The 25258-nt window shown below is 38.9% G+C and overlaps 1 protein-coding gene across 2 annotated transcripts in view; it reads right to left on the reverse strand.

Moving 5' to 3' along the window:
- Positions 1-12634: 12634 nt before the first annotated feature.
- The window catches only part of KCNJ6 (potassium inwardly rectifying channel subfamily J member 6), a 152749-nt gene continuing 140125 nt past the window's right edge, over positions 12635-25258 (reverse strand). For both annotated transcript variants that reach the window (XM_015882487.3, XM_015882478.3), the window contains one exon: positions 12635-15894. In XM_015882487.3, the coding sequence (XP_015737973.1) occupies positions 15569-15894 (326 nt within the window). In that variant the 3' untranslated portion in view covers positions 12635-15568. The remainder of the gene's footprint in view (positions 15895-25258) is intronic.

A 25258-nucleotide genomic window follows, 5' to 3' on the forward strand; every position in this document is an offset into this window, starting at 1 on the left:
GCTTCTTGTACCCTTTTTTTGAATGTGGGCCAAACTCTCACAGCTGTGAGTTCAAGAAGGCATGTTTCAAAATCCGAATGAGAGAGGAGGATTTAGAAGGCGTAATAGGAGAACCAGGAAAAAGCAGATCTAAGCACGCACATTTCTACTGATTTGTTTTTCCTTTTGTTTAGAAAAAAAAGAAAACCACAATGTGAAAATGTAAAAAACTCTTCGTAACCATCTGAAACAGGTTTCAGTCTAATTTGGTAGAGCGGTGTACTTGAAGAGTGGTACTTTAATTGGAATTAAAGTAGGTTCTGAAAATATGTTTGTCCATGCCTAATTATAGCTGCTGCTCTGCATGTGTTTGATTTTGCAGTACGGATGGAGCGGCTATTTCATTTGGCTGCGTGCGCGTTGGCCTGCAACCTGCCCCCTCATTCACTGCATTCCGACACTATGTTTAGAAGCAAAAACTATCCACATTGTAGCGGGCCTCATGCATTGCATTTTGACTAGAAAAGTTAAAGCCAATTAAAACTCGTGCCACAGCATTGGTTTTATTTATTTATTTGTTTATTTATTTTTAATTTTTAAATTTCATTATAAGATGTTCTAAAAATCTGTTTTGGCTCAGTCCGCTGAAACAGGCCTATACTTTACCCATTACATTTCTCTTGCATTTGATGCCATCTCTCCTCAAGTATTAGCTTAGAAGAAAGACAGAATTTTTCTCAAATGTGGGTTTGTAGAGAAGGGAATGAAATGTCTTCAGCTGCGTGGCCTTTTCATCCCCCCCATTACGCTGGCAACACCTGTCTCTGGCCATGGCAGGGGAGAGTAAAGTCATGTGTACGCAGCTCCCTTCCCATATGCACTTGCGGCACTGACAAAACCTCTGGTTAATCTTTGTGCATTGTGACATTGTCTTGCATTCTTTCAATTACATTTCTTCACTTTTTTTTTTTCTTTTTTATTCTTTCTTCTTTTTTTTCTTTTTCCTAAATGCAATCACTGACAGGCACAAATTGACATTGCAAAGAAGGTGAAATTTTGTACTTTCTCTTGTGAAAGGATATTACTGAAAGCATATTCTGATACTTGACAAGGAATTTTAAAAGCCTTTTGCTAGAATGCAGTGAAGGTAGAATTTGTGATGTATTTCTAGGGGCAGAGAAATAAAAGTTAAAACTCAGTCTGAGATGTTCCAGGAGAACATAATTCAAGAAAGGAAGATGCACACGGTTGGATAAAGTGCAGAGGCTGCAACTGTCAACACAGAAATAACTGAAAGTCAATTTGAGTTAAGAGGCATGAGGGATGGACAGCTATTAATAATAATGAGACATTGAAAAAATCCCACAGCAGCCAATGGAAGAAATCTGAGAATGTAATGCTATTAGAAGGATCTGTAAATATAGTAAGATATGTTTGCAGGGGCAATTTCTCAGTCATGTTGGTGGAGTAATGGAACATAAAATGTAAGTTTCTGGAGTTGGAGCATTGGAGGTCCATAAGCAGTCAGAACAGTGGAACTAACCAAAATCCATACCAGAGGAAAAGTCTTACAGAAATAGCTGAACTGCCGTATCAGATGACTGCAGCAAAATTACATATGATCCAGCATGGAACACTTGTACATGTCACTCAAGAGTGGAACGTGAGAGGAAGAAAGCAGAGTGGTTACAGCTCAAAGAAATTGAAAAATCAGTGCTAGACAAATAAACAAACAAATAAATAAAAATATCCTTTGAAATCCATCTGCATTTCTGGTGCAATTAAAATTTGCAGTGAGTAGGAACCATTATTTATTTATTTATTTATTTATTTATTTATTTATTTTTCCAGACATTGAGTTTGGACAAGAAATAGAAAAAATAAAGCAGCACAGGCTCAGTGGAAAAGGTTAGTCTTAATTGAGGCTGGCTTAATTGAGTGCTAAGGGCCACAAAAATGCTTCATGAAAAGGAACATGTCCCACAAGGACAGGCTGAAAGAGCTGGAGTTGTTTGGTTTGGAGATGAGAAGAGTCTGGGGAGACCTTAGTATGACTTGTCAGGAGGGATATAAGAAAGATGGGGACAGACTCTTTTGTGATAGGACAAGGGGAAATGGTTTCAAACAGGGAAGATTTAGACTGGGTATAAGGATGCTGTTGGCTGCTGGTCATCGCATAAGACTGTCCCCCACCTGGAAGGAGGTGTGACTCCCTTAGCTCATCTCTTGGACAGTAATGCTTCATGCAGACACTACGTTGAGCACCTTGGACTTAGGCTGGTATTCTTATATGGCTACACATGTGCCCTAGTTATTACTGTTCAATGAGGGGTAAATATAACTGCTTTACAGCCCATCATGTTAAATGGCATTCGACCATAGGTCATTTACAAAATCAGATGGTTTTAAGATGATCCTGCAATGTGCTGAGTAGCTCCAATAGTGCCCATAGACTCTAATTTGGGAAAGGTATTTGTACACACCCACGACCTTAAGTAAGTGCTGCCATTCCTTTGCCTACAGACAACATTTCCTAAACTAATGGCACAATGCCTTCAACTTATTTAAAAAAAAGTCCTGAAACAATGCGAACGTTGATAAAAAGGTTACTGTCTTGTTTTGATTCCAGCGCATTCCAACAAAACATGGACAGCATAATTTTTGCACGTTACACCAGTAAAATATGCATGCTGTTTGGAAGTTGCATTCTTGTGATCATTCTGTATAGCAGTGAAGGTTGTATTTTTATGTGATTATTTTGTATAGCATCAACATTTTACTCAGCTTCGTACAAGGTATTAATTTTCTATGAAGACTTAGATTACTTTTTTTTTGCTACTATTGTTCCTTTTACTGAAGTTATCTAATGTGATGTAAAGTGTGGCACACAGGGAGTAATAATCTACTGACATATTGTAAAACTTTATCTGAATATTCTTTTTAATAGCAGCAGGAGACTGAATCATAGATAATGCTATTTCTCCTCTTCTTTGTTTCCATAACAAAATAAAATCATAGAAACTGATTTTCAGTTATTTAACAACTTAAGAAGAAGAAAATGTATATTAGAGATCAGTGAGGGTGCTGGTATGTATTTTGCTGATTCATATTCCCAGGTTTGCTTTCTTTGCCTACTTTGCTCCTTTAGGTACATTTAATTTGCTTATCTATTTTACTCAATTTTCAATTTATTTATTTATTTATATTAAAAACTTTGGAACCAATCATTCAGCCTGAATATTCAATCCAAAAGGGATATTCAGTGATACAGTACCTTGAAGTCTTCATGCTGTCGTATGAAAAGCAAGAATCTTACCACATCGTGAACGTTCTTGCCCATCTTCCTTCTGTTTTCTAGATGCACTGAATGCGCTGTTTGCAGTGGCTGGCATCCTTCTCTTTCCCATCTTGTCCCATCCTCTCATTTGGGCAGGTGCACCATCACTGGTAATTGGGGAGATGGCTTGCAAGGAAATCTGAATGGTGTATCATCTTTGCAGTCTCTTGCTGGGCCATTGAAACACTGAACCATCATTTCAGCTTCTCCCTTCCACTGGCTTTCTTCTGTGAGGTCTCCTGACCACACAGAGCTCCTGCTTGAAGCCACTTCTCCAGCATTTCTACAGATTTATACCTTATGTTCCTCCAGAAGGTTCTGTGGAAAACAACTGTGCCTCTGTCCCTTCTCTACCTGTTCTTATCGCTATCCTGATCCATCCTTAACAAGTATTCATTAGCCATCTACTTGTAACTCTCTGTAATCTGCCTCTCCATTCCAGTTCTCAGGTGTCTGTCCCTAAGACAGAGATCAATGGACCATAAATTTAAAGTAGATTTATATGTAAATGCCCTTTTTTTTTTTTTTTTTTTTTTGTTATGAGTTTAGTGGTATATTATTGAAAGTCTTCCTTGCATTTCTCTGTCGCCCTGGAAAACAGCTTTCCAGAAATAGCAATGCTGTGTTTTTATGTATAGCTTTAATATTCCTCCTTGCAGCTTCTGCTATTTATTTATTTATTTGTTTAGTTATGGTTACAAAAGCTGTAGTTCTGGATGTTTCCCATTTTTGCTGATATTGAAGCCTTAGCTAACTTAACACTACTGCTGCATTGTTTTATTTTCTCTTCATATTTAGCTGTTGTTTCTCATTTTATAATTGAGACTGAGAAAGTTAAGCTAAAATACCTAGGGGTGTAATTCGAAGAAGATTATTTTGATTGCTTGGAAACATTTTTTGGCAACTGCTCAGAATTTAGATTGCTTTTGATTTTGAATTATTCTGCTTTCTTTATAAAAATCAAGTAAGGTTGAGCTAGAGTTAGCTGTTTTTGTCTTTGCTGAAGGGACAGATGTTGAAGAACTTGAACAACAAGAAACAGTTTACCTTGGTATGTAGTGAAATGGGTGACCAGAATTTGATGAGAAAATGGACAGAGTGCAGGAAACCGAGCTGTCAGTGGGGAAACAGAATTCTGCAAAAATTAAGATCGGCTTAAATATGAAACACATTCAGATGAATACCCATTGATTTGAAATCTGATTATAGCATGTTACACGGTAATTTAGCTTTGTAATACTTAGAGAAGGCAGGAAGGAAAATACATTCTCATATAATATGGGAAAGAGCCACTTGAAACTGGAAGTGCTGAAAAGGAGTTTCAAAATGTCTCAAAGACACAGATAATTACCCGCCAAATCCATTCTTTGAAATTCTTTGTTTGCAGTTTATTAGCTGTTTTTCCCACATAAAACAGGACTCCACTGAAATACAAGCTGTAGAAAATATCTTCATCCTATTGTCCTATTATCTAACAAAACATTGTTTAATTTCAAGTAGTCTAGCAGCAATAACAAAACTCTTCCTAGGAAAATGACTGGAAGCTGAACTTTCATATCTATCTTAGTAATTTAGAAGCTTAAGAACGATTGAAATTTATCTTACCTTTTAAAATATTGTGTGTTAAGATAACAAACATCTTAACTTTTGAAACACTGGAGTTTGTAGTGCTGAATAATTGAAAATAGCATTTTGTCTACTGAAAGGTTACTTCATTCTTAAATGTCAGAGGAGGAGTGATGTTTTTTTTCTCTCGTGATTCCTGTATATTAGCACAGTTTCAATATTTATCTGCTTTAGTGTGATCCTAGTGGCTAACGGTGAAGAACTATGCTTATAGAAGAGATGTGATCTGAACACACATTATCAATTTTTGCATAGATTCATGACAGACCATTTCTATGACTGAGTATCCTCAGTCTTCAGATGAACATTTGTGCATACTCCTGTAGTGCCATGAAAGTAATGTTTGGTGTATGCCTACATGTGTTGCCATGAAGAGGTCATTATGGGCCAATGGGACTGCGTGCTCTGTGTTTGAGTTGTATGTGCTGCAGTTCTGCTCCTATCTGCAGGCCAGATGAATAAGATATTGAAGGCAAATAAGACAGATTTACTCAGAATTTCACTGATTTTATGATGAAACAATTGCCAGATAAACCAAGAGTTAAGTGCAACTTGCTGCCAAGGAATGTAGTTTGCCTTCTGCTGAGGTGAGTAGAATGTGAGTCAACCAAAGCATTCAGTTACGGCCCGCTTCCAGGTTTGAGGCTGAAACAAGATACTGGCTTGTCTACACCTGCTGTACATCCATCATTTCTCAAAGTGCAGAGCCTTGTAGGTACACCACCTACAGGTGAATGCAAGCTCGTAAAGCTACTGTTTGGTCTGGGACAGGAATAGGAAGAAAACACAGATCCACTTCTACTCATCCCAAGTTCAGTTAATACTGTAAAATTGTGAAACACTGTACTCTAAGCAAATTATTATTATTATTATTTTCCTGGGTCCTGGAATTGCACAAGGGGTACTCTGGAAAACCAAAGATGGAAAAATGGAGCCTGAGCTCCAGGCTATGAATTAAGGACTCCAGGTCTGTACTAATCTCTGGCCAATACCTGGCTGTGCACTTGTACTTCAGTGGATTAAACACGATCAAATAAAGTCAAGACAATGCCCAAAGCTGTTTTTTGTTTCAGAGGAATTTGTTTATTAGCATCCTTTTTAAATTTAAAATTAGGTAAATAATTTTCCTATAACAGCGATTTCTCATATATATTATTTAAAATTTAAATCAGTTGTCTGAATACAGAATTTTCTTGTGCTTCCTTAGGAAATATGCTTTCATCATTACCCATTCAGAGGTACACTGAATTTATTTCTAGGGAAATACAGAAGACTTAAAGGTTGGCTAATAAGCCAAACTATCACTTCTTCATACCTACCTCCTATCTTCTCTTACTGACAGAATAACAAAGCAGGTGTTATTATGAGAACAAGTAGGTAATTGCACTTCCTAAAGATTGTTTTCCTGATTTATCTTTATTTACTGACTAGGATAATTTGTGCTGCATGCCCTTACGAAATGTTACTGATTTATTCGTAACATTATATGTAAGTATTCTAGGGTAGATACACATTTCTTATTTACGAACTCAATTGTGTTATCATTTAACTCTTAAATAAAATAATAATCTAACATTCTACAAAACTGCAGAATGACATGCAGAAATGCAGGCAAAAATTGTTTGATATTTCAATAAAACAACACAACCGTGCCTTGCAGTGGTTTGGACAAAACCTCTTTAGCTGTTTGTTTTGCTTAGTAGCAGGAGTGAAACGCTTTTGAAGGTTACCGGTGTCTCGAAAAGAAGAGTTGTGGGACAGTTTTCACTTCAGTTTATTCACTGAATAAAGTTTCCACTGACAGCATGCATCTGAAGTTCTGACTACAATAGCATTTCTTACTCTGCTGGAAATTATATTTCAGATTTGAGAGCTGATTTTTAGCTCCTTGTAAAGTAATTCCTACATTAAGTCAAATTATTCAGGCATGTTTATCTAAAAATAATATTAATTTGTGTTCTTCCATTTGCAAGCTGCTTATTCTTTCCAGTGTTTTGGATGTGAATCAGAGGTGTGATTTGTGCAACACCTGTGTGTTTCCATATCTACATTCAGGTAACCTTCTCCTTTTAACCCACTGATCACAGGCTGTCAGCTGTGATGATGTCCTAAACGTTAATTTCTTAGTCAGCTATTCAGTTATTTCAGGTGGACACCTTCTGAGGCACAGCTCCTATTTCAGTAAGTTACTTTGTTTTTCAGTGTGAATTTGGTGGTAATAATGCAGTTATTCAACTCATCTCTTCCCCTCTGTGTATGTAAGTTATACATATAAGAGAGATGTATATTTAAGAGCTTTTGTGAGTTTGCAACAGATTGAACTGAGAATTCATAACCTGATGGGCAGAAACCGTAGAGGGAGGAAGGAGATCTGGGTAGTGCTTTTGCAATTCCATATTTTAGATCATCCGAGATTAAAAAAAAATTGTTAGTCAGTTAGAGAAGAAAGTTGAGTCTACAGTTACCAAAGCCCAGGTGGGCCCATGGCATTTTGGTACGAACCTTTCACGAGTCAGTTTCTCTCAAAATGTTCAGAATGGCATATTGGGAACAGCTTTATTTTAGCTATAATGGAAGTCATAGCAATAACTGACTCATATTGCAAGGGTAAAGATGATGGTAGATTACTGCACCGCTAGATATCTCCAGCACTGTTTTATTTTTGATTTTAAAAATCTCTAACTCAATCATCTTTACAGTAGGTAAATGGACATTAATGTGATGATCTGAATTTGTTCATTATCTGCAAAGATGTCAAAAATCATTATTTTTTTTTAACCTACTTCCAGAAAATATCAAGCTGAACAAAACATTTTGTTCCAGTATCTGAATGCTTTGCTGTGCTGTTTTGGAGGTGCAAGGGGAAAGAAGTGTGAAAAGATAATTTATCAAGAAATCTTGTTTTGAGATTCGTGAGTTTTCTCTATAAAGCAGTTGACTGTTTTGATCCAGTTCTAATGGATTCAGTCTAATGGATTGAGAGGTCATTTTTTTTTTTTTTGTGGCCATAGTTTTTCATGTTTTTCATTTGTTTTTAGCAAATCTGAGTGTTGACACAAAGAGAGAATTAAGAAAGGAAAAGGAAATTCTTACTTAAGTATTTGAAATTAAGCCACATGTCTCTGCCATTGTTCAGGAAAATTTCTTTGCAGTTTTTCTTTCCTTCCATTTCTTCTCTGGCAAATGAGACAAATCAAAGTTTGACTTATTAGTAATAGTAACGTAGAAGTCATAATGTAATAGTTATCATATTATGTGATCTTTCTGGGATTTTTCATGATGTTCATTCTGATTTAATGTCTCCAAGGGCTAAAAGCTTTTCTAGAATCAATACCATGGGTACTGCAAGCACATACCTGATTTCTTCCTTGTCATATAAATGAAGGCTCAAGATCCTAGACAAAGTCTTCAAATTATGCAGTGTCTTTTTTTTTTTTTTTTTTTGCATTGAATGTTTTCCCCTTCTTTTAAATTCAGTAAGTTTAAAAGGAGTATTGTCATTTGCTAGTATAGCACATTTCTCAGGAAGCAAGTGCTAAATGTGATTCAAGTGATGGATTCTCTCCCTTGTCTTTTCTCATTTTACAGATTTCATTTTGATGATATGAGTAGTTAAAAAAATCTGGAAGCTTTAAAAGCTGTGGTTTTGGTTATACATTGCTTTATGACAGATATTTTTTATTTTTATATATATGTAAGTGTCTGAATGTGAAAAAAAATAGATGTGCATGTATAAAAAAATTAAAAAATGGCCAGTAGTATCACTTAGTTTTCAACATATGATTCCTTCCCACTGGCCAATACTTTTCTTAGGTTTCTTCTGTAGACTTTATGCTTATTTGCATTCCTTCCATTCCAGGGACTTTCTGTATTTGCTATGAACATCTTTAGCCTTTTGATTAAAAAGCATTAACTTTCTAAAAACACAGATTATTTTCTGTTGTTCTAAAGATGAACTCATTAAAATGAGTAAGGATTGCTGACCCGTCTGCTGACAGGTGAACTACAATTTTCCCTAGAGATGCTGCAGGATAACTTCAAACTGCAGCTTACTTTTCTTGCCTCGGTGCTATGCCTTAAGACCTTTTCTAGTAAATTGCCCTTGTGAGAGTCACACAGTACTTTGTTCTTGGTGGTAGTATCTTTACCACTTTTGGCAGTGCTTTAGCAATACCTAATTTGCCTAAAAACATGTGCCTAAAACCTACTGCAAAATGGAAGGATCTAAATACTCTTTCTGTGGCTCTCTTAAGACTTTGGCATGTATTAGGTGCTGATGGCACATCACTTAGATGAAAGACCTTGCCTGACTCCATCATCTCCTAGAGAGCCCAAAAGCTGGAACAAAAGGCAGCACAAAGTTCTCATACATTCATCTCAGCAGATGGTCTATCTTTTTTTCTTTTTTTATTTTCCAGAGATGCCTCCTCATTTATACCGATTTTGGTAAGAACTGATATACGTTCAACATCACTGAAAAATACATTTAGAGAAATAAGCTGTAGCATCCCATCCACTTAAACCAAAAATATTTCTGAGATAATGAAGTAACTTCTGTTATGGTCTGAGCTTGATGCATTACCATGATTTCAAAATGTAGCAGTCTGTGTTCCCCAATGCCAATATTACTGATATTTTCAGATTAGAGATTTCTTAGTAAGGTATCTTAATATTTTCCAGAAAAAAATTATTATTATTATTATTATTATTTTATAATTTTATTATTATTATTTTACTGTGAGTTTTATTTGATTAGAGTCATGTTCTTGGGAAGATTTCTTTGGTATTTGATGTACTCTCTTAATGGTGCACTGGTTCATCTCCACTTCTTCAGCTTAGCAGAATGTTCTGCCTGATGTGGATCCAATGAAGTGGATCCAACACTCTATGCTGCATTGCCATCCTTCTTGAAGTATCACCTCATCCACCACACTGTTCATCCTTTAATATTTCAGGGAGAAATTTGCGTCTTTCAGGTTTCTATGGTGGGGAAGCAGGCAGTGTGGGTGGCTGAGAGGGTTTGTGCTCATGTGGTGCCATGTGTTCCTGCCTGAGCTGGAAGAAATCCAGGGGACTCCAGTCCAACAAGCTTGAAAAGCACACGGGGGAAACTAGTGAAGTAACAACTCTCCACCAGTACTTCCAGTTTAAACCTTCCAGAAATGCTAATGCAAGTGACTACTTATAATAGTTTGAGGAGATTTCAGTGCAAACTGATAGCAAGATGGTGCTCGTGACTTCCAGTGGGGTACCTAAGACCAATATCAGTAGATTTGGAGCTCCTGCTGCCTTCTAAAATAAAAAGAAGAAAAAGAAGAAGAATTAAAAATAAAAAGAAGTCGGGGAGGGTTCTCCCAGTTTTGCTCCAAGAAAAAAAACCTCAAAGAAGCTGGTATTATCTGAAAGTCCTGAATTTTTATACTGTATGGATGACACGTTAGAGGGGATGAAAGAAGAACTGTGGTTTATACTTGTGAATTTGCTTGAAATAGAAAACAGATCTCACACTTGAGATGAAGTAGCAAGATATGCAGGTCTCTTTGGAATACTATATTTGTGTGTGATTTCTGTGTGCTGTCTACACGAAACTGCATTACAGCAGCGGCTTGTAGGCAATAAATGGAAGAATGGCAAGTGGTGAAACATGTGCTCTGTTAAACTGAAGTTAACACAAGATTAAGGTTTCTGAAAATCCAGGGAAGCTGAGAATATGGAAATGAGTGGAAGTAACATTGAACCAAATACACAAAATCTAATGTACTCTAGAATGTGCAGCAACACTCCTCCTGTCCAACAGGCTAATTGCAGAAGTTTAAAATTAACTCAGAAAGTGTAAAAGAGAATCATTTATTGTGAGTAATAGATTTCCTGTCTTGTCCTTATGAATTGGATAGTGGAATGCTGCTTTCCAAGTAATTTCCAGACAACACGTTTATGAGCTGAAGGAACAAGTTTACAAGAGAAGCCAATGTTTTTTCTTGTTTAGTTAGGTCTGATTTATAGCTGAAGTAGTGTCTGAATGAAATAATGTGGTTGTTAATGGGGTTGATATTCTGAAAAGAAGCATATTTTGGCAGACAGAAATTACAGCAATAGTAAAAAGTGAATGTTTCTCAGTGAGAATCTATGCTGTTTGCTAAAGAAATGTCCTACCCTTTCATTGTCATTTTCAGCTTTAAGACTCTAATTCACTTCCATTTCAGGTATTTAGAGCAAGTGGTACAAATTCACCATTCAGATCTCCACAAGCCAGAAATTAGCCCCTATTTCTGACAAGAAGGCAGTACATCCATCCATTCTAGGCAGAACACGCTTGCAGCTCTGCACCGGTCTCACAGTGAATCTGGCGTGACATAAAATGACTTGGCTTTCTTCCAGCTCCCAGGAAGGCTGCTTGAGAAAGTGGTGTTCAGAACGCATCAAGCCCAGACCTTGCTGGATTTGGGGCCCCAAGAGATGTGCAGAAAGCATAGGCAGAGGCTGTGGTGATGCACCACTGCGGAGAGCGGATGACTGCTGGACAAGGTGAGACAAGTGAATTGTGTGCCTCCTCTAGCCTGAGGGTTGTCACTGTATCTGCCATGCAACCAGGGATTGCCCTAGTCAATAGGATAGAGCCTTGTAGGGACTGAGGAATCGAAGGATTTAAAGATTCTTTGGTCTAGCAAAAGAATTCAAATATCCATCTGACCTTGGCGTGAGTGTTGGGACTCAGCTGTTATTATGGCTAGGTTTGTTTCTTGGGAGATGTAGGGTGCAGACTTGAATTTCCCTGTTCTGAAGAAGGCATAGAGTCTAGGTCTTCCCTTTCCTCAGTAGTCTAATGCCACACAGTTGAGAAAAACAGAACCTTGTGCCCTGTTATTGAAAAGAAGATAGATTTATTCCGTGTCTTAATAAGGCCTCAGCTTCTTCTTTACCTGCAGCAGAATATGGGCAATGCCAGAAAACTAGGCACCTCTGTGCACCAAAGCTGGGTATGTAAATCCAGAGCCTGTCATGAGGTAACTTCAAACAGCCCACCAAACATTTTCCCTTTTTGCAAGCACGCTGTACTGCTTGATTTAGCATCTGCCTGCTGGGGACCCTTCTATGGCACAACGCCTCTTTCCTCCATGTGGCAAAATATGTTCAGAGCTCTGCTAACTCAGGGCTGTGTAGTCCGCTCTGCGTGTACTGCAGGCGTAGAGACATACAAGCTTTTAGCAAGGCCATTCAGCGAAGCAGACATTTCACTTTGACAACCAAAGTTACATTTGTTGGGATGTCTCACGTCAGTGACTGTAGTTCTGTAGAACAAATATCTAGAGAGAGTGAGAGGAAGCAAGAGATGACTCTGCAGTACTGTGCATGAAGTCTGTATGAATACCTGCAGCATTTTTGTTTGCAGAAGGAAATGAGTGCTGAAGTAGATGACTGAAAGTCCACATTTATCTCTGGAAATTCTTTTGATCCTGCAAATTACAAGATACACTGAGACAAAGACATCAACATGTATTAGTGAAGTATATGGAGACATAATGGATCTCGATAAATTCTGTATCCAATTAAATAAAAATATTGCGTTACTAATGTTCCTTAAACGTGATTTGCCAACAATATAACCATAGGGCACTGCTATTTCATAGGATATTGTTTAGGATTAGGTGATGAATTTCTCAGGTTGTTATAATGAAAACGCCACTCAGCATATACGGCTTGAAAATCCATTGTTAATTAACAGCATTCAATTCTTAATTGTCTTTTTACCAGTTCAGTTGAAATCATTGACACAAAATACATTGGTAAACTGCTTAATCAATCATTGTAGAAAAATAGAGGTGTTTGATAGGGACATTCTAGTACAAAGTTTACGTGAAGCTTCCCCATTGAAAGCTTTGGAGGCTTCTATTTTTTTAAGCTTATGTTACAAAAATGAGATTTCATAAACTTTACAGTCCGTGCTACATGAATACCAAAGACAATAAAATACAGAAGGAGGGAGAGTAAAAGACAAACACACACACCTTAAGCTTGAAGTGCCCTATTCACAAAAATATAGCTTACACATGCGCATGCCCCAGTGGCTTAAAGTCTATTTTTTTTTTTTTGTGCTAAAGGACACAAAAAAAGGTTTCATTAGGGCCCTGAGCTGCTGTTCTAAGGAACACAATCTTTTCTTAAACTGCAGCAATGAGTTATGGAGGGGCCCAGTATATTCCAAGAGCAAAAAGCAGGTTTATCCTCAGAGGAATGGTTTGCTTTCAGCTCATGCACCTTTTGCCAGGACTGCAGACTGACACAGATAGGCTCTTGGCTACCCATATGCTATCACTAGGTTCTCTGCTGCAGAACTTCTGTCTTCCAGCAGAGCTTTGAGGTGATCCTGCCTTACAAGTGCTAGGTGACATTACAGATGGGTTGTGATGGGTCAACAGGAGGACTTGGCTTGTTCTTCTTCTGGGGCAAATGACCAAGCTTTAAAATGTCTGCAGCAAAAGGAGTTGTATCTCTTGAAACATCAGTGTAAATAACATTTACAGAGTTGATAAAATCAGCCATCCTGGGTGGATAGAACAAAAATCCCTATTCTGAACCGTTGCTTGTATCATCTTGCTCCATGGAAGCCTTTAGAAAAGATGCTCAGAGCTGAAGCAAGACTTCTTATCCAGCCTGCACTAACCATCCCCAATGTGCAAACCTATCCCCACCCCTTGCTCTTCCTCCTTGGCATTAAGCACAGCGGGAAGACCTGCACAACTCCATAGATTAGCCACATCTGGTGAAAATTTTCAAGGGGCCGTTGTTTCAGCAAGAAATAGGTAAGTACTTGAAGTGAAAGCTATATCACAGTGCAAAATTTCCACCTGCCCACTGAGTTTCTCCTGAGGGTTTCTTTTATTTAAAAAAAAAAATAAAATAAAAAATCTTTCCATTTTAGTGTAAATGTTTCTGTACAAAAATGCTTTGGACTCCCTTCAATGTGCTCATTCTTTCCAGAGTAGGCAGGTATAAAAGTAAAAACAAAACGAAACAAAAAACCACAACAAATGAAGGCTGCAGCTTCCTTTTCTTTCACTGACAGAAGTGTAGTTGTGGATGGGCCTCGAGAAAGCCAACTGAGAGCAACATGACCTGTGTTGAGCGGGTGGCACGTAGCACACACAGGCCTGGCATGACCCACAGACTGAGTGGGTCGGCTCTGTTCCAGATGCAATCATTGCAGTGTGAACTATGCAAGCTGTCCTTGCCCCATCAATTCTGAAGTCATTATGCTGGGGTGCACAGGATTTGTAGTGGTTTATGGCAGCCGAGGAGCTGATGTAGGGACCCCCCTCTCCTGAGCACGGGTGGCAGGATCCGTGTGTTTTGCTGAGAAGCCCTATTGAAGCCTGTCACCCAAAGATGGCATGTGTTTTGTGATTTGTTGGGACCCACTAAGCACCGGTGCTGCTGGCAAGTGAATGCAGCGTCAGCTGTTTCCTTCCTGGCTGGGTAGTTGCCATCTGCATGCAACAGGTCCACTTGGTTTCCATAGGCCTGTGCTGTTCGTGCATCAAACTATGTAATTGAAATCCCATGGTTTGAGTGGGGAGAAGGGAGGTGTTTCCCTAGATATTGCACATAAAGGCTGGTACCTCTGCATGAAACATGCTTGCTAGATTAGGAGTATGCAGGAAATTCTTGTTTGCCATGGTCTAAATTTATGTCCAACTGCTGAGAAAATACCCAGGAATGATTTGCCTTGTTTGTAAACATTTTCACAGTATATCAGTAAGTATGTTACAATTTTTCTACCCTGCCCTCTCCCAGACTTATGGCTTTTTAGAGTCAATAAAATGACCTGTTTGGGAAACAGTGAGGTACTCTAAAATAGCTGCCAGTCTGGTACACTGAAGAAGGATGTCATGCACTAAAAGAGCCATAGATATACGGGGGGAATCAATATGACACTCTGGATATTAGAAGAGCTTACTCAAGGGGTAGCATGTTTTTGCATCCCAATATTTCTAGAACTCGTTTTCTAAACCTATATAAATTACACATCTATGTACATTATTTAGAAGTTCTTTACTACAGTACTTTTGTACATGCGTTGTTTATTACTAAATGTAAAGAGAAAGTAATTACATAAGGCATATGTACAGTATCATGTTGGGGTGCAGATCCCTCTGCTCACCGTTCTCTTAAAGCTGCAAGGCCCATTTTACAGAGGATTGTCATCCAGTTTGCAAAGCTGTCCTGAAATGCATAAAAAAAACCTGGAGCCAAGGCCCGTTGCTTTGATGAACATCAATTAGTCTTTCCTTTGAATTTACCTTGTTTATATTCCAGTGGTTTTTTTGATACTTTGAAGAAACCTGGAGGTCTGAACTCAGAGAAGTGCAGAGGAAGCCAGCAGTCGTTATCAGGGTGGGGATGGAGATTCCAGTGAAAGTAATGGGTATTGCAGCTTTAACCTATGTCTTAGCTTAGTCTGTGAAACTCTTGAGTTTGAACTGGGCAGGTAGATATTTCACATCTGAAGTATTTATTTTCCCAGAATTAATAATGACAAGGAAGAAAAATAAAAGCATGTGGAAGAAATAAAAGGGAAACATAAAGGGAAAATATAAGGAAGGTCATGTGGCCCTTACACCTCTGGTTCTACACTTTGGACTCGTTCTCTAGGTTTGCCACATCACCATTTCTTTCATTTTGGTCTTCTTGATTCTTCTCTTCCTCTTCAGTTTCCAGCTCAGCATGCTGGTCCAGCTTGCTGGAAACAGACCAAGTCAGGGGCAGTTCTGCTCGGCTGGCCATCTCTGCCAGCTCTTTGGCACTGTAAACTGGGGTGTTGGTCTCATATGTTTCATGAAAACTATTGTAGTCAACTTCATAAAATCCATCCTCCAGAGTGAGGACAGGGGTGAATCGGTAACCCCATAGGATCTCACTTGTAACATATGAACTTCGAGCTTGGCATGTCATTCCTGTAACAGAGAAGGAAGAAGTGCTGTTATAACAACCCACTGCTTTCCCAAAACCTTAATTATTTTTCAAAGAGGCGGAGAAGTGTATGTAAAATGACACATGCCAGAAAAGTAATAGGCTTTACCTCACACGAGGTTTAGCTTAGAAAGTAATTTTATGGTGTCTAGCCTTCTTCTATGTGTATGTATATTAGCACACAGTACATCCGTGACCAAAGTCTTAATATTCTTTATTAAATGCAGTTCTTCTTCCTGTGTTTAATCAGTGAATGGCTCGCCTACTGCTGAGTTTCAGACTGCTTGTTGAGAATGTGTATGACTTCCTTTTGTCATCCTTTTGTTCCCTGACAGATGACTGTGTAACAAACCCACACCACCACACCCAGCAGCTGCCAAAGCTGAGGAACTTCCGTAAAATCTTTCCTCTGTTGGAGCTAAGTCCTGAGCTTGTGATCCACAGGTTGGCTTGGTTTCCCAAGAGATTCACCTTTTAATTACTCTACTTTGACGTTTAGGCTGTACGAACAACAGCAGAGTTCCTGGGGAATGTTGTAATAGTTTGTGGGGTTGAATTTAGATTATAGGGGCTATCTGCTTTGTTACCTTCCTTTGTTATCTGCTTTGTTACCTTCCTCTGCTGAACATCACTCTGGCAGCTGCTGTAGTGCAACAAATCTGTAATTTACTAGATTGCATTAAGAGATGTGGAGATAAGCAGCCATTCTGAGTTCAGGGTCTAATTCAGGGTGTCTTCTGGCTGAAAAAAATCTGGATGTGGTGGGGAGCTGTGACTTGGAGAACATGTCCCATGTGAAGCAGAATACTTAGGGAAATACAACAATAAAATACTGTTGCTCAGTAATGGAGGGGGAAACACAGCAGACTAGGAAAAAGATAAGGAGAAAGGAGTTTATGAAGAAAATGCATATTCCCAACAAAATGTGTTTACATGGAGAGGGTGTGATGACTTTCCTTTAATTATTTGTATATTATTAGCTACATGTTCCTAAGCAAACCTCAGTTAAATGCTGTATGTCATATACTTATTAAATACTGATATGTAATCTCTGGATACATCTCCCACACATCAGGTATTTAGAACAACAAAATCTTTCATTCTGGGAGTACAAATGGCATTCTGTGGAAATGAATGTTATTTCTCTACCCTATGAAGTGACATGGAGAGTTTCAAGAAGAGCAAACGTGGATAGCTTAATGTTTCTGATCTTTTTCAGGACTGTACTAACTGCTCTTGATAATTCTTCCCTCATCTTCTTGAACCTTTTCTTCAGTCTCAGGTAACTCATTTCTGACAGGTAAAAGCTGCTGTGCTTGGTACTCAAACTTTTGCATTTGTACTGTTACATTTACAAAATTATTTGCTGGCTTTTCTTGTGCTGTGGTACTTCTCCAGTACTTCTCTCCACATCACAAACACTCAGGAGTGGTGACTGAAGCTTTAGCATGAAAAATGCCTCACTTGTTCTACTTGCTAGAAAAGCAAACATACTTCTGCTTTGCTTACCAGTCTTAACTTCTCTTTCCCTGGCTGGGCTACTCAGGCCTTTGTTTTTCTTGCTTTTGCAGCATAGGTCATGTTTGCATTTCATTTTTCAAGTAGCACACAAGCAGAAATACAAAAATCTTACCATTTTACTGTTCGTTTCAGAGGTGTGAAGGAAGGATGGACACCAGATGTCATAATGACAACATTGTTCATTGTGAGATTTCCTGTAAGATTTTTAGTCTAAAGGAGATCATCTTCCACACAAAACGGCAGAGGAGCTTGACAGCTCGCAGAGCACTATACAAGAGACAAATGCACTAGATGTGCAGCACCTTCCCAAAGCACCATTTCCTTTCATAGAATTGTTAACATTGGAAAGGAACTCTAAGGTCATCTAGTCCACCCAACAACCCATCATCACCATGCCCACCAGTAATGTCCCTGTGCAGAAATTTGATGGTGGCATCACCAGCCTGGAGGCAGAGAGGGCTGGGAGCAGCCAGTACTGATGTATTCCTGTTGTCTCAGATCCATCTCTGGTCTGGCTTCCAATCAGATTCTTTGGCATGATGAGATCAGTTACACTTGGATGTGTTGTCCTGATGGAGCGTGTCATCCCTGACACTTATGTGTTTCTAATTCCTTTACTGGAGAAATTTAACTTTAAAATGAGCAGAAAATCTGAAGTTTTCATTAAAAAGGCAATAAGATTAAATTAAAAAATACCGAAGTGCCTTCAAAAGTTACTTTTCAAAAATTACTTTCCTGTGTTCTAATGAAGTACATACTGTTCCTGCTGTTTTGCTTAGGAAACATTAATTTGACCACTGGAAAAGAAGGGAGCAATTTTCTGCAGAAGTCAAGAAGATTAATCAAAGTATGTTTGAGTTACTGTTCATTAAAATCTAGCTGAATTTGAAATTTTGATCCATCTCTGCATTTTAATTTAGTCTTCCATTCCCACAGAGGTTTAATACCTGTTCATTTTCCGTAGCTAGACAAAATAATTTCAGGGCTGGAATGAACAAATCAGGACTTCTGAAGCAAACAATTTCAAATCAAGAAATAACTAAATCTGTCGAGGTGCGTGCGTGTGTGAAAAGGCTTTAAAAGCTTAGATTGCTGATACATTAAAAAGTCTCTGAGTGGACCACAGTAATTCCAGAATGAAATGTCCCACAGTTTCAGAGACCACTGAAGTGATTGCCAGTGAACCTGCATGCATCTGGAGGCGGAACAGAAAGATTTCTGCAAGGCTATATTGCATGGATTTGCCAGCTTGTGTCTGTGCTGGCCCAGGGTTCCTTAAACTTGTTCCTTTATCATATTTTACCTAATACATACATTTTAAAATTTACATTATCATTTTAAATTATCCTAAAGAAAGAAATGTGGCTCTCATTGTTTGCTCTAAATTCTGAAGTTTATGGATGAGGTTACATCTTGTGTGAGGGTATTTAAGACTTCGAGTTTACAAGTATTGCATGGTTATTCAATAATCATCTGGTTTACATGTAGCCAGAGATCTGCTGTACAATGGCTTTAAAAATAACCGTGGTTTGACATTTTGACTAGTGTTTCACTTCAACTAAATCCCTTCTGGGCAGATGAAAACTGGATAAGGAAATTTCAGAGCCTCTTAGCTCAGCATTAATTGGACTTCTTTAAAATAGGCAGAGAAATTAGGAGACCCAAATAATTCATTTTAGATTAATTAAAACTCTTAATTAAAACTGGAGGGAGTGGTCTGTTCAAGCAGGAACACTGCAGTCCAGTGAAGACCTTGAGACTAGATGCTCAGGCCCTGCTAAGTCCCCATAGCTGAGGGGTGTCAAGTGAAGCCAGGGTGCCTGGTGGTGACTGAAGGACAATCTCGGCTGCGTGGGGTAGCTGCCAGCCCTGTAAATCCTTGTGAGGAAGCTCCACAACCTCCTGCTCCATCTGTCTCTGCTCCCTGGCACTCTAGAAAGGCAGAAGCAGGATTAGGTTGCACTGCTGTGGGCTTTATCTTGCACCTGTTCATCTAGCTGCATGTTGGACTTTCAACTCACTGTGAGCTGACGTGATGGTTCCCCTTGGCTCTCTCACTCCTCTAAACTCAAATAGTCGGCCCTAGTATATGTTGTAGTTTTCTCTTAGGTCTTACTTAATAGCAGTGTTTTGGTCTTTTTATTTTATGTTTACACAGGCTGCAACATCATAACTAAGTGTTGTTGGGGAAATTACCTCTGAAATAAAATTAATAGCCATATTACATTATTATGATGGTTATTATTAAATTATACTTAATGTGCAGTTAGAACTTGGTGAGCTGTAACCACAGTCATAAAAATTGCCATTTTATCCTGAAAGAATTGCACTGTTGTGGTTACCATTCCTTGTCCCATTTCCTGGGTCAGAACTATGCAGAATGTCACAACTGAATTTTGGTCCTTTTACGTTATAGACGGCAAAGTGAATTATGGGTTTTGGTGAAAGAGATTTTTTGCTTTTTTTTAAGTATACAAGCTAACACTGCAGCATTTTCACGGTTTAGCTTTCTAACAGGAACAAAAAGATCCTGCTGACAGTACTGGGATTAGTTCCATGTATCTGAAATCAGACGTTAGTTACTATTTTGGATAATCCCATTACCATACAGCCAATTCACCTAATATTTCATTTATTCCCTAAGTGCTTATTATTCTTGCTCAACGGTTGAGGAGCTGAACAGCACAGAGCCTTGAGCTGCACTGCAAAGTGAGGAGTGTCTTGTGAGCAGAAGGCGGCCTGCTGAGCATCTTTCTGACCACCTTAAAGTTGACACAGAGCTGTGGCCCCAAGGTACCTGTGCCAGGGTGTGGATGCTGTGTATCTATAATAGAATCATAGAATGGTTTGGGTTGGTATGGACCTTTAAGATCATCCAGTTCCAACCTCCTGCTATAGGCAGGGACACCTATTGTACTGGGGGACACAGGTTAGTGGGAAATACTGGTGATAGGTGGATGATTGGACTGGATGATCTTAGAGGTCCTTTCCAACCTTGGTGATTCTATGATTCTATGGACTGGCTCAGTTTCTGTGCATCCCGTCAATAATTTTTCTTGCAGCTAGAATGTGAGGTTTTATCAAGCTTATTATCTGCAAGTGCAGTCTATGAGAATGACAAAATAATTCCCTCAAAGCTGTTGTTGATATGAGGGTAAGATTATAACCCCACCTTTGACTGCCTCGAGTTAATGACAAAATTGATGACACCTCCACATTCATTACTCTTGTAAAGTTGCCCTGTGCATTTATTTTGAGGTTACAGACTGTTTGTGCTGTCTGCTGCTATTTAGGCTTATGCTTACCACTGTCTCGCAGTGGTATAAAGGTTCGCTGTGGTAACCCAGAGTGACTTGGTGCCTATCCTCACAGCACTCTTAATTTAAGATTTTGTGATCACTTACGCAATGATTTGTTGTGTCATGTACACTTGCCATGTATTATTTCACTTTGCGATGGGAGTAATAAAAAATACAACACTGTCCAAATGTTAGGAGAATAAGAATCAGTGTCAAATATACATTAGGTCTGAAAAATTGTGCTGTCCAGCTCTGGGTCAGTGTACTGTAGATTACCCATGGGATCGCCCTCCCTCAGCTTCTGTGCTATTTGGGGTAGTTTTCAAGACAACAGAATATTTTATTTTCAAATCCTGCTCCTGTGATAAGAATAGCTTGTAAGATACATGATTAAATGAAATGGGGGAGGTTGCAGTTCTTGCAGCCAATTTTTGACTGCATCCTCTTGACTGATGGTCACAATGTCAAGTGGATTGTAAGGTCCAACATAATGTGGTTTTCCTCTGAAGCAAACTTCCTGCTGCAAAAGATTGAACCATATTCAGTCTTTGCATGGAAAGTTTGCTTCACAATTCAGCCCAGAGTGAGATCTCAGCAACTGAGGAGTGGAGCAGCCACAGAATATGGTAGAGTGTCCCCATTTCTGGGGTGAGGAGAGTTTTGCTCTTTCATGTGAGTAGTGAATTTTGTACAATGTCTCAGCTGGGAGCTGAGACTTCCAGGTGTGTGTGGAATGTTCCTAGCACACTAACTTCAGCCTCTTTTTAGTTGTAACATCCTCTTCTGAGTATTACTGTAGAGATTTCAATTTACTTTGTCTAAAATTCATTTGTAAAACAAGAACCTTTTAAAACCAAACACAAGCATTATATAATTCTCTACTCCTGGAGATTATTTTCTGTAACCCCTATAACAGCACTCATGGTAATACTATTGCTGTAGGAGTTATGAAGAAAAAGGGGATTCTGACTCACAGCATCAGAGCCAACTTTCACACCTTACCTTGTGCACAGGTCAGAAAATGGGTGTATTTTGCTTAAACACCAATACTGAGGTAATTAGATGAATGTGCACCTTATCTCTTAAACTCCTGTATGGCACAGTGACTTTCTGTGCTTGTACTTGAACATTTCTCCTGTGTTTATTAAGTACCAGAAGTGTGCTACAAAGAGAGATTCCTTGATTCTAATTTCTATGCGCAGTTCATCTTGGATCAGTCAAAGCATCCTGCTTTCATTCTGACTTTTCCAAAACTGATGTATTAATGGAACACAAATTAGTATATGATAACCATATTTTGGTCTTTTTCAAAATATTAAAAAAATGCACACATTTGTTTCCCTTGGCAGAGATTTCAGTGTCACTGAGACGATAATTTCCAATGGTAAAATGCTCCATTAGAAATACTTAACTTAGTTAATATTTTTCCTTTCAAGAATTATAAAATCATAGGATATCCTGATTTGGAAGGGACCCACAAGGATCAATGAGTACATGAAATTTACTTTACTGAATATTTTGTATCTAATTCCTTGCTTTCTGGTTACATGTAGCTTAGTCTGAGGAAGGTAGAAAAGATTATCCCAGTCAGTCTCCAAATGTGCTGCCATTTTTAGCTACGGTTCCCGCATACATTCTCAATAAACATCTTCTCAGAGACACAGTACAATTACTATTCAGCCAATATTTAACCTTCATTTAGCCTTATATTCAGGCCATGCCCAGCAAATCAAGCTTCCCTGATACACATGAATTTAAATCATTTTTTTCAGCTGTGCCTTTTCAAATGGATGATGATTGCATTTTTTCTGCTGACTAAATCTGGGAAATTCGGTATATCAAACAATGCAGCATCTAACCACAGGGAAAAATGCATGGCAAAGATGGATCTCAGATTTTTCCCTCCTACTCTGCCCTCATGAGGCCCCATTTGGAATACTGAGCCCAGGCCTAAGGCCCCCAGCACAAGGAAGCTGTAGAGGTATTGGGTCCAGAGAAGTGCAACAGGGATGATCAGAGGGCTGGAGCACCTGTCCTGTGAAGATGCTCCATCCCTGGGGGCACCCAAGGCCAGGTTGGATGGGGCCCTGGTCAGCCTGAGCTGGTAGGCAGCTGCCCTGCCCACAGCTTTCTTTTTCCATGGGCTTTGAGGTCCCTCCCTACAAAAAATGATTCTATAGGAGAGGAGATCCCACTCAAGCATCATCCTGCCAGTGTGTTGCAATACTATGCCACAGCTGGTTACCTGCAGTAACAATGTGGCCTCTGGCTAGGAGAAGCAAAAGGGAGCCTCTGTTCCTCTAAGAACTCTGAGTCCCCTGTTCTCACCTCTCAAAGGACACTGTACGAAAAGCAAGATTTGGATAACAGGAAGCTGAAGAAGCCACTGTCTGAGCTGTTGCATTTCTCATCTTGGGGAACAAAAGGTAGACTACCTCATGTTCCTCACTGATCTGCAAAGACTCGAGAACTGAATGAGATCACCTCCTCAACAGTGGGTTCCTGTCTCTCCACCCTTTGCTGGGGAGGTAGAAGATGAATATGGGATGGATATAGATCCTAGGAAAGAAAATAAAAGTTATGCCATTATGCCAAGGGATGGCTGGGAAAAATAATAATGATAATAAAAAAACTACAGTAAGAATGGTGATTGCTGTAGAAACATTTTTATAATGGCTTGTACTTGCTGCACACTTGTGCTTTCATGCCTGCAAGACAAGAATTCTGTTAAAATGCAAGTGAACTTTCTCACCTCTTGCAACACAGACTTCTTAAACATATAATTTCAGTTTATGTGTCTGGATGTTTTTTGTTTCTCTTCTTAGAATGGTACTTAAAAAAGAATAGAACATCCACTCTTTGCTCTGTGCTAAAGATTAGTGACTTAGAGCTTTTTATAAAAGTGTCACATTTTACTGTGGAAATGTTTCTGAACCCAGGATTACAGACAAAACAGTGTGAGCACGCAGCTTGGTATGCTGTAAAATGTAGGAAACAAGAAAGATCACTAGCTTTTTGACAGCAAAATATGAGTCACCCACAAAGTATTTGGTGGCTGTTTCTAGATTTGTGGCTAATGGCATTGCTGAAGCCTGGTTTAGCTGTTGTGAAGTAGGAGGAGGAGATGAAAGAGAGGTTGGGGTAAAGCACTTGTTTCTGCCAGGCAGATGTTGGTGAGATCTGATGTCTGTAAATGTATCATTAAAAAGAAAAAGAAAGAAAGAAAGAAAAGAAGAAATAAATGATAAAAAATCACTTGGATTTTTGGTAAGCAACAAAATTTACTGGTAGAAATGACTGAGCAGTTTTGTAGCAGTGCATCCTTTTTAGGTGGGCTGGAAAATAAGCTAAACATGGGTAGGTGGTACTTGCTTTTAGCAGAGACAGCTTGAAGAAATCAATTTCCTAAAAATATCTCAGTTTCAGAGACGGTAATTTTGATTTGTATTTTACCAGAAAGAGTCCCAAGAGGACTTGTACAGATTCAGAGGTGCTCAGAAGAAAGCTCTGGCTCTTGACAGCACCACAGGAACTGTCACACATACGTGAAAAAGCCAAATGGGAATGGGGATATGAGGGACAGAGAGTTGGAATGGTCCAGCTCTGCACTCTGGTTAATAACAGCACAACTGCTTTCTTGTTCTTACTGTAAGTAAGCAAGCAACTAACAAACTGATGTGTTTGCTTCAGAAGGAGGAGAAGAAACACCCGAGTTAGTTTTGTTAATATGGACTTTCAGTCCTCCCACTTACACCATGGGAAAGAACTAAAGCAATTAAGCAGTTGTTAGTGCTATTATTTAGGACAGGTTATCTCACAGTATCACAGTATCACAGTCTTGTGCAGGTTGGAAGGGACCTTAGAGATCATTGAGTCCAACCCCTGGGATTTGAGCCTCCTGTGTAGCAGAGCGGCACTTCTACCACCCGCGCCACAGGGGGATTCGAACCCAGGGCCTCCGGTGTTGCAAGCGGCATTCCTACCACTGCGCCACCGGAGGCACCTTACTAAAATTCTTTCAGAGGAAAATTTTCAAATAAATTAATCTTAAAAATTTACCTGTAATAATGATGATTTTTAATTAAGGCTTAAATTAGATATATGGATTCAGTTGTTACCATTATCATAACAAAGGAACCAACTGATCCCAGACTGAAAGCAGTCCAGATTTTTGATGAACTTTTGCTGTTCTTTGCCCTTCTGGCTGTTATGTGAAGAAAATCATCTGTGCTATTAAAATCCTCCCACTGAATCTCAAGTGCATTTTGATTTTTTTCTATTTTTTCTTCAGTTCATAGGATGAGACTTAAGATAAGTTGATGCTTTCAGGTTAATAATGTCAGATATCTGTCAACTTTAGCAGCATATTTTGAACTGCAGTCCTGAGCAAAAACTGGCTGCCTTAGGGAATGAGATGCAAAATCTTTCACTTCTGAAGCACTGTTTAATATTCAAGTTACGTCAAAACCTGTATCCATATTTTAGCAGTGTGGCATCCTGTCTTGTAATAGATGCTATTAATGTACCT

This window comes from Coturnix japonica, chromosome 1, assembly GCF_054131305.1.
Source record: "Coturnix japonica strain WE chromosome 1, WE-NBRP24, whole genome shotgun sequence".
In the NCBI taxonomy this organism is placed as follows: domain Eukaryota; kingdom Metazoa; phylum Chordata; class Aves; order Galliformes; family Phasianidae; genus Coturnix; species Coturnix japonica.